A 10,632-nucleotide genomic window follows, 5' to 3' on the forward strand; every position below is an offset into this window, starting at 1 on the left:
TTCCGGCTTTTGTTCGTATGGAAGAGCTTCAACGTGAAATATGCTAAATTAAAGCACCAGGTCAAGATACTGATTTAGCCATGACATTCTGTTGATAAAACGATCTAAAAAGCAGAATTTTGCGAGTTTTCTCAGTCGCTTTTCCATACATTGGACGCGTACAATGAAGACTGGCTTGGATGACAGACAAGTATCACTATTTATTCCCCAGTAGATTGTCCACCTACCAAAATTAAATGTTTTAAACGGTATAGCTTAGAAAGCACAACAGTCAGTAGCTAAGGAAAGACGGAGCGATTAATAGCAAGACCAATAGTAACTGCCTACTGAGGTTAGTCGGGTCACTATTTCCGGGCTTGTGACAGCTGGGAGAGTGGATCGGGACGTGGGTTTGAGGGGGCCGGGGAGCGGAGGAGTGTCCGTTTCCATACCGGGGGTAGTCGACGACAGTATGGCTGCGGGTAAAGGAACAGGGAAAGCTTCGCTCCTCCAGAATGAACGGATTCGATTCATTGTCTGTTTCTTAGGAGTCTTCATCTGTTATTTCTACTATGGCATCTTGCAAGAGACAATGTAAGTGGTTTTTAACATGGAAAATCTTTTTTTAAATACATTTTCTACAGTCGTTTAATACACCGCAACAAACGATGATGGTTCAGCCTTAAATAATACCGGCGTATAAATGAGTTGTAAGTTGGTCTAATCCATTTTAAAGCGACAGTATTTGAACTGTAGGCTACATAAACTTAGTAAGCTACACCAGCATTCCGTTCGAATTAGCGGTAACTTCTTCCAAATTGTTTTTTTTTTTCGTTTTATTCCTTCTTTGCGTTTTTTTTGTTTTTTGTTTTTATTGTTGTTGTTTAACGTATGCTAAAGTGCTCCAGCTGCTTTTATGTTGCTTTTTCCCTCTTAACAGCGAATTCTATTTCCAGCATTTTAACTGCACCCACACACACACACACACATACACACATGTGTATATATATGGTCCTAATGCCAGTAACGAGAAAACTATCCGTATGGTATTTCTCGATTACCACCTCTCGCAGTGTCGTATCTCGTTTCAATAAGTCACAGTCCTACAGAGAAGATGTATAGCGCAGCATGTGTCACGGTTTCTACGTTACGCCCGTTACGCCCTTTTACTCGTGTCTTTTATCGAAACCATCTCGGTCACATCAGTTAATATTAGAAACAAATGAAAATGCATTTCTCTCTCTTGCTCAGTGCAACCTGTATGCGCCTAGTGATCCAACACCCCCCCCCCCTTTCCTTTTTTTTTTTTTTTTTTACAACAGACCATAAGTACAGCATAATTATCGTAAACTATATCTCAGGTAACATTACTCGTAATGCGACCGACGTGTCACAATCGCGTCTTGGCCACGTATTGCGGACCAGTTTGTAGTTGCTCTGAAGACAGTTCGTGGGGATGTATCCATATTGTTTGAAAAACGTTTCACATATTCATTTCTTATAGTTTGGCAGGACTAAGAACTTTTTAATAACAGTGTAATTTAACCGGTTAGGTAAAAAAAATTACACTTCATTTTTGTGTAGTTTCAAAGTGAATCTTATATTATTGCATAAAACCTTTGAAGTTTAATATCAGTATTAGAGCTGAAATGCAAATCTGGTGTAACAAAAGTAGTCATATCTTTTATTCAAATAAGGGTCCTCTCAGATCTGCTTGTCAAACAAATCTCTTTCCCTCAGCTCTACTTATAGCCATATCGCATATTTCTGAAATTGTATGAAATTTGATTACACAAAGATACAAAAAAAAAAAAAAAGTACAACACAGAGGGAGAAGAAGTCTGGATTGAAACACTAATGTTTTTTTCCCCCCCTGTTGAACAAACAATGTTGTCGTAAATGGCGACAACACATCATAAATGGTGTCTCAGTCCTCCACATTCCCATAATACCCTATGTTTTTGTTTTTTTTCTAGCACACGAGGGGACTATGGCCAGGGGGAGAAGAAGGAGAAGTTCCGTTACGCCACGACACTCGTCTTCATCCAGTGCATCATTAATGCCGTCTTTGCCAGAATCTGTGAGTGCCTCCTCCTTTTATTCCCTTATTGTCTCTCTCCTCCTCCCGCCTCCTCCTACGACCGCTGGAGGTGCCTTTTTCCCGCTAGGCCACGTGTACAATACCTGCTTTTGCTCTAGCTCTACACACGCAGACAGTCCTGATTCTTCCTGAAGTCATAGATAGCCCCTGAATTTCTTTTTTTTTTTGAATCAGTCGTGTTAGAAGGAAGGAACCATTTGGAGGCACCCCGCAGGACTGTGGCCTGTAGAATGGGGTTGCCCGCCTCTGTTTCGCAACATCGGTTTTCCTCGGTTTTGAAGTCCCGCGCACGGGCGTGCACCCAGGCCAAAGATCCCGCGTGTCCTCCTCTCGTCTGCCGCCTCTGTCCTCTGTTTCCTCCTTCTCTAGCTCTTTTTTTCTTTTTTTTTCCTCTCGTTGTCCCTTTATTTATTTGTTGTTGTTTATTTGTCCTTCTCTCTGGTGTAGTGATCCAGTTCTTTGAGGGCTCTAAGCAGGACCACACTAAGAGCTGGCTCTATGCACTGTGTTCGCTGTCTTATCTCGGAGCCATGGTGTCCAGCAACTCAGCCCTTCAGTACGTCAACTACCCCACACAGGTAAGATTTCTCTCTCCCTCTCTCTCTCCCCCCTCTTTCTCTCTCTCTCACACACACACACACACGCTCTTACTTGCATACTCACACAGTGATACACTCACACACACACACGCGTTCTCAGTTTCGCTCGTAATCTTGGTGCGGTCTTTCAGTCATTCTGAGATTATGTTTGCACTGTCAGTTACACTTCTTCCCCTTTATTTTTCGCATTTCTTCCTGTATGACTCATCTTTTTTTTTCCTGAAAAGGTATTACCCTAAATTTCTCCGTCCCTTGTGCGAGAATCTCGCGCAATGAGCTTATCAATGCCGCGCTTTTTCTTTCATGGCTACCAACACCCTTTGTCTTTTTTCTTTTGTTTTTTTCTATAGGTGTTGGGTAAATCATGTAAACCTATCCCAGGTGAGTCGATTACAGAACAAAACGCACAGACACGTCCCATTGTATCTCTTATTTCTGTGTTATAAAGCTGCTCAGCTGGTTTGACTACACTGACCAACAAATTTAGCTACTGCTGACTACAACTCCCATCAGCCCCCAAAGGAACATTATGTCCAATAACTGTCACTCAGCAACACACACAGTACAACACACCTGTGTGAGTAGTTGGGCTCTGGCAGAAACATGACCTGCCTGAGGCACTATACATTGTAAATGAGTGATTAAAAGTATGTAAAACTTATCTTAAACATTCAAAGACAGTGTACACACACACACACACGCTCCGAACTACTGTGCTTGTGAAATACTCTGTCTCCCTGGGCTCTAGTGTGCTACGCGTAAAAATTTTAACCACGCATCTGTGTCCGTCACTAATATCTGCCCCCCCCCCCCCCGCCGTCCCTGTATTTTTTGGTTCCTGCAGTGATGATCCTGGGCGTGACGATCTTAAGGAAAAAATATCCAATGGCAAAGTACCTGTGCGTCCTCCTCATCGTCAGCGGAGTGGCGCTCTTCCTCTACAAGCCCAACAAGGCCTCGTCCGCCGGCGGCGATCACGTTTTCGGCTTCGGGGAGATGCTGCTGGTGAGAGACGCTCATTTCTGTGTTCACGCGCTCCTTAGGTGACTCCAGATAGCAGTTCTTACACAGACAGGTGGCTCCCTCAATCTCCTTACAGAACTCCCTATACAAACTTGTTTCAACTCGGTGCAATCTGGTGATAGCCAATTCAATGGTACATCAAATATGTTAGTGTTTGTCTATTCGAGGAATACTAAAGAGAGTAAAACCTGTAAAACCCTTTACGTCCCTAATAAGAGAGGTTTATTCTTTTTTTTTTTTCTTTTTGGAAAAAAAACCCACTTTGCTTTTAATTATACAGACAACATTTTCCACTTCATATCTCAGATGAGGAGAGAGCTCTCCTGTGTTATTATGCATCCTGGTTATTTCTAGAGCGTAATGGAACATCATTTTTCTTCTTAAAGGACAGGTTCACCGTTCATTTTTTTTTTTTAAATTTTTGTTTCATCATTTTGTTCTTGGTTTAAAACCCCTGTTTCAGTGGCTGTTTGGTGTGCTCTACTGGCTCTAATAGCTGAGTTTCCAAATGCTAATAGTTAGCATTCGTATGAGACCGTAGTTTGGTTTTGTCTCATTTCCTCTGTTGATTCTACAAACAAATTGACTTATGTAAGCAAGCATTAAGGAATGAAGTAACATTAATGGATGCTTGCTGTCTTGGCAGTAATTTAACAGTGTACAGGAACACACACACACACACACACGTCCTTAAAGCATACTTCATATTTAAAAAGAAAAAACAAACAAACCAAAAAAAACGGTATAATGAAGAGTAAAACTGCTGCCCTTATAGAATAGAATGTAAAAGTGGAGAATGAAAATCTTATAGAGAGTAAATAAAAGAATCATTTCAGCTTTTCGTTATGCGGTGGAATATGAAGATGTGTAAAAATTTGGAGTGATTCTGAGTCCAAACGCGTCTCCTTCTTCCCGGGTCGCAGCTGCTTTCCCTGACCCTGGATGGCCTGACGGGCGTGTCCCAGGACCACATGAGGGCGCGGTTCCAGACGGGAGCCAATCACATGATGCTCAACGTCAACTTGTGGTCCACGCTGGTCCTGGGCCTGTGTAAGCTCCGCCTCCTCGCACCGCATCATCATCATCATCGTTTACTTTCACTCACTTTTTTACATTCACTAGGCTCCATTTCCCTTTTCTGCACTCACATTAACCAGTTCTTTCCATCCCAATTCCACATTACGTGCGTTCTCTCCCCGCTACGTGTGCCTTAATCCGCTCTCTCTCCTACGAGTACATTTTACACTCGGTTTCTTCCGAGACGGAGAAAACAAGTCTAGTCTAGAACTACCCATGTAGTTCATTACATCTTCTCTTCTCAACAGTCAAAAGACATGCAGCCTTTTTTCAGGACTTTAGCAGGCGTAAACTTGGCCTATTCTCTCTTTGTCACTTGTCTGCTATCTTTAGTGTTCCCTCAGCATATGCAAACATGTCTAATCGCCTTTCATCACACGTAAATGTTGTTTATTGAGTGCGAATCTTGTCAGTGTTTCTCACTCAAGAGCTACGTACTATATTTAGAGTCTGTCATGAGTGGATACTGTGTCTCTTTTTGTACATACCAGCCAGGCCAGACACACTTTGAAGTGTCAATGGTGTTTTCCTACTTTTTCGGAATATTGCTACTGGTATCATTTTCTTGCTTTCTTTCCATTGCTTGGCCCAAGTATCATAGACCGGATGAGTGGGAGCAAGCCCAGGAAAACGATGACATTTCCTCTATCACTCATCCTATTCTTACTCAGAGCCTGTGAAGCAGACATCATTCATTCTGTTTAGAAAGAAACTATGTCTAGATTCTGTTTTGGTATGTTTAAACGTAGCATATGTCTTACATTCCCAGTTATCGAATCCTTGTTTGAGTCTCTCTAAAATGACCTACAGTAAAACCACAGGTGTAGGTCACTTTAGACAGACTCACTCAGTATTGCAGACCGCCAGAGGTTATGAACGTATCTGGCCACTAGGGGGAGCTGTTGTTCCACAGTGCGGTTGGACATCTGCGTACGTTGTGTTCTTTTTTTTTCCGGCTTTTTTTCTTCTCTTTTCTTTTTTTTTTTTTTTTAGCAGTCAGGGTTCAGCAGAGCAGCTCCTCTGATCCGTGGCATCTGTTCCACTGACTGAAAGGCACCTGTTCAAATACTTTCACTCACTTTTTATAAATGCTCTCTGTTTGTGAAAAAGTTTACAAACTTAAAGAGAACTGAAACACAGCAAGCACAACTTGATTCCAAAGTAGAACATGCACACATAATAAACAGACAAACACACACACTCCACACACACACACACACGCGCACGCATATCTGTATGCACACACACGTTTCCTTCCACAGAACAGAAGGAAGAATAAGATACAGAGAGAAAGGAGGAGAGCACACACATGAATACTGAACATTCAGGCTTGAAAACAAACAAACAAACTAAACAAAAACGAAGTTTTATTCTGTTTTGTTTTTTTTTCTTTCTTTTTTTGTGCAGTGGTCTTGTGGACGGGTGAGGTGTGGGATTTTTTGAGCTTCACTGATCGTCATCCTGGAATCTTTTACAACATCATGCTGTTTGGGCTAACCAGTGCACTGGGTCAGGTATGATGTGAGTGTGTGTGTGTGTGTGTGTGTGTGTGTCATACATACTGGTGCTTTCAGTGAGTCACCCTTACTTAAGGACCGTTCTTTAGATTATGTGAGACTTTAACCTGTCATCCCACACATTATGGGGAAGTAAACACGTTTCCCTTAATCACCAAAAATTGGTATTAACGTCGAGTTGCCATGGTGACATTTCTCTCTTCCTCCTCTTCCTCTCCCAGACCTTCATCTTCATGACGGTGGTATACTTCGGCCCACTCACCTGCTCCATCATCACCACAACGAGGAAGTTCTTCACCATCCTGGGTTCCGTCCTGCTCTTCGGGAACGTCATGAGTGGCATGCAGTGGGTCGGAACAATACTCGTTTTCCTGGGTGAGCGCGCTCTCTCTCTCTCTCCGTCTTTCTCTCTCTCTCTCTCTCTCTCTCTCTCTCCCCTTGTCTGTCTTTGTATTTCTAAACAACTGTGACTTTGAGTCATCAAATCTCTCTCTCTCTTTGGGGTCTGTAACTTATTTCTCTTTCTGCTGTCACAGGAAGAGTGTGTGTGTGTGTGTGTTCTTATGTTGTGTTTGATTTTATAAACCACAAACGTCTGATAATCGTGTCAAGACGTAATAACTGACGTTGGTCACTCTGCTGCTCTTAAGGTCTTGGACTTGATGCCAAATTTGGAAAGGTGCCCAAGAAGACGACACACTGAAGCACAATGAACTGAAAACAAGTTTGTCTGTATGTGTGTGTGTGTGTGCGCGCGTGAGTGCCGGTGTGAGTGTGTGTGTCTTGGACTAATGGACAGTACACAGTATCCAGAACACATTGCTCAGATTTTCTGGACCGTTCAGCCTCAACCACTCCCATCAGTCTCCTGTCATACAGAAAATGTTTATCGTTTCACATATTTTGTGTTATATTTTTACATCTCTGAATGTAGGACATCTCATATCTGTCATTCCTATGTGTATTGTAACCATTGCAAATGTTTTATTGGCTTAATAATGTGTTAGAACTTGGTTATGTTGTCTGTCAAACCCAGGTAAAAAAAAAAAAGGGATTGTGAACTGATTTGATAAACAGAAGCTGGGAATTGTAGTTTCAAATCATTGAAAGCTCATGATATCCATACTGTTTATGAACTACAGGTTCCAGCAGTGCTGCCAGCAAAACATCCTAAAAAAGTAGGGAATACTATGTGACATAGCTATAGTCCACAGAACTTCAGAAAGATAAAAAATATATATACTTACCATAAACGTATACTTATTTGTATATGTCTAATCCATTTATAGTCTACACTCAGTGAATTTTTCTGGTCATCTCTGCATAAACATTGACAAATCCTCCTTAAATACAAGGCTTTACAGTGCAGGTTTGCCTGTGCTCTGGTCTTTAGAGAATGTACATTAAAGATTGATGATGGAAACTGATAGCTACAAGAATCACTACAGCTAGTTGCATATGAACACACACACACAGCTCGGATAGCTGTTTACTTAGTGTGGCGTTTTTGGCACTAGTATTCTTCCATATCGGTTCCATTATAGCCAACCTTACCTAGGCCAGACAACCAGTAAATTGGCTTTGGTCTTTAAAGACCAATGGAAGGTTTTATTTCAAAGTCAACATAGACCATAAAAGGTGTGAATTTACCATAAAGGGCTGGCAGGAACGTGTCCCTGCGATCTAATTTGAAAACGTGATTTTTGTATCAACCGTTTTTTTTCTAAGTTCAATTACGTATGTAAATCAGTCAAACAAAATAATGTAGACATAAACAAACATAAAACATGCCTCCAGAAACATGTTTGGAAACTGTTAGTGAGTCGTAATTTCATCACAGCGATCGACTGGTATAGCCTATGCTAGCCGAGAAGTCCTCAAACCTAGAGTGAGGTTTGACACCGCGGGAATGTGATAACGTCGATAACACCATGCCGTTTATCATTTTAAAAGAACGAATATTTATCTACATGATAACAGTCCTCATATTCTTTGTGTTCAAAACTAATGCATTTGTATTTTTCTTAGGACTTCAAAATATCTTGGTCAGAAAAGACTTCCTGGCATATTCTGAACACACAAAATGTGTTTGGCTTTCTTCGCAGTCAAGAAACAGTGACCCGTAGCTAGCGATATTACAGGTGAACTTGTAGTCCAACTGTGCCGTTATTGAAAAGAGCGACTGTGCACAATCTAGCTGACCGATTACTTAATAAAACTTTATGGTCGCTTGAGAGAATCGGGGGGGGGGGGGGGGGGGGGGGGGGCGACCACCCAACAGAAGTCTCTGTAGCTGATAAAACACTGATAAAACTGAATGTCCCATAAGAGATAAGGATATGTAAGTCATAATGTAGCCTATGAGAGACAATTTATGTGTCTAATTTACAAATTTACAAACGGAAAACATGATCTGAACTTAACTGTTTTGTTTACAGATCATCAACAGTGTACTTTTCATCCTTATAATGTGTCTTAATGAAGTCAGATGTTTTCTTGTCGTTATACTGTGTGTATTTATTTTGTCTATTGTAAGTTTCTGTTGTATGGTAATGTCTACCAAACGGTGTATTTTTCAGCGATTTTTTCCCCTTTTGGGGGTTTAAGAACTGACTAGATACCATTAAACCAGGTTCCTGGATGTGGATGGCACTAGTTTTTAACTGTTTACCTGTCATGTTCTGTTAGAATGTTATGTATCAAGCACCATATAAATACATATCTATACATGCGACAGGCTACATGCAATGTTGCTTTTCTTATATTGTTGCTAAACTATGTACAATAGGGTTTCGCCCATGTATTTGTCTTTACCCGAGAGACTACCGGAAAAGATTCCTAAACCGCCAGTTGAACGGGGTCAAACACGCTTTTTCTGGAGAAGTTCGTCCAACCGCGTCACATATTTGCGACAGGCTTCTAAAAACATCGTATTTTCTTCGCGTTTGTTTAACTGGAACTCTCCGGAAAGGTTAATGCTCAATTCGGAGCCGAAAATGAAATTGCGGGGAAGCAAACATCAGTGGGTGTCGGAGGAGCCAATCTGATTAGGAGGATGGGATGAGAAGAACTGCCAGCGCAGCATCAAACTGAATTTCCTACCTCACCGTTTGAACAAACTGACCCTAGGGTGTCTTGGCCTTAACGACGGAGCTCTCTCTCTCTCTCTTTCTCTCTCATAGCTTTTTAAACACAACCTGTAAAGCCGTTTGTGTAAGCCTACCTCAGTCCTTCTGCAAAGATGATGCCATAGGGTTGAGTCCTTGCCAACTATGATTTCTAATCGCTCCTAATCTCTTTAGTGTAATCTCCTCACCACAGTAATCTTTACACACGCATACACAAAGGAAAACCCAATATCTGTTTGATATTAGGATTGGGGTGAGTGATCCTCTATCAAGTCTTGTGGATCGGTGCACCTCTCATTATGTTTGGTCAAATTCAGTGCTACCGCTGGTGATTTAAATAATCAGTAATTCATTATGGGGGACATGTTTGTGCTGTAGGTATGAGAGAGTTATTGTGTTGAGCAGCGTGGAGTCCCTAAAGAATAGGTGAGAAGCCAGTAATATAGATTAAAATATTATAGAAATGCATCAAATGTTTTCGATGGCTTGAAGCCCATATAAAAACAGATTTCTCACGATGACATTTTTCAAAATATGTCATGCAAAAACTATGTTTTAATGGGATTATTATTATTATTAAAAACGGTTGTGGAAGGATTTCAAAAGTAACAGACTGACTTTCTTTAAGCATTTTTCATACATTCATGTGAGATGTTCTTATATATGCTGGATCGGAACGTCTGGAAGCTGTGGTATATTTCAGTTACGATACATGTAGAAAATCTCTCTTAACGTATTCATGTAAGGTTTAAACTTGAATTTGCATTCGCTGACATCACCTGCACCGCGTATTTCCAAAAGTTAGGAGAAAAACAGACACGTCTTTATTGTTATACAGGCAAATACTGTTCTTTTCCATGTATCCTGCAATTTATCTGAGGACGTTTTATAAACGTCGATTAATGAAAACATACGAAACTTTTGTCACGGTTGCAAGTTTCAAACCTGGGATACATACGTCGGTGTGATGTGGCTGCGGTTTTGGGGTATCCACAGCTGTGCCTACTAAAAATGACATACCTTTCCAGGAATTTTTCAATGTAGGGAAAATCTATTTCTTATAAATAGTAGATGTCAAATGAATAATTATTCATTTATCAGCTAGAAAGTCAATATATCGACAATCCCTACTTGGAACAGAGCCAGTCAGGCATATTCTTCAAGTACCTATGATTTTGTTATTCGATTTCTGATACGATTAACGCAGT

The 10,632-nt window shown here is 41.0% G+C and overlaps 1 protein-coding gene across 1 annotated transcript; it reads left to right on the top strand.

The window, feature by feature from the left end:
* slc35b1 (solute carrier family 35 member B1) lies at positions 1 to 7,383 on the top strand. The gene is made up of 9 exons (XM_030793592.1): positions 1 to 573; positions 1,956 to 2,059; positions 2,528 to 2,658; positions 3,030 to 3,060; positions 3,524 to 3,684; positions 4,626 to 4,752; positions 6,187 to 6,293; positions 6,518 to 6,671; positions 6,947 to 7,383. Exons 1-9 carry the CDS (start codon positions 452 to 454, stop codon positions 6,997 to 6,999), a joined length of 990 nt encoding a protein of 329 aa, XP_030649452.1. The 5' UTR covers positions 1 to 451; the 3' UTR covers positions 7,000 to 7,383.
* Positions 7,384 to 10,632: the final 3,249 nt, after the last annotated feature.

Source organism: Chanos chanos, chromosome 16 (assembly GCF_902362185.1).
Source record: "Chanos chanos chromosome 16, fChaCha1.1, whole genome shotgun sequence".
Classification (NCBI taxonomy): Eukaryota; Metazoa; Chordata; class Actinopteri; order Gonorynchiformes; family Chanidae; genus Chanos; species Chanos chanos.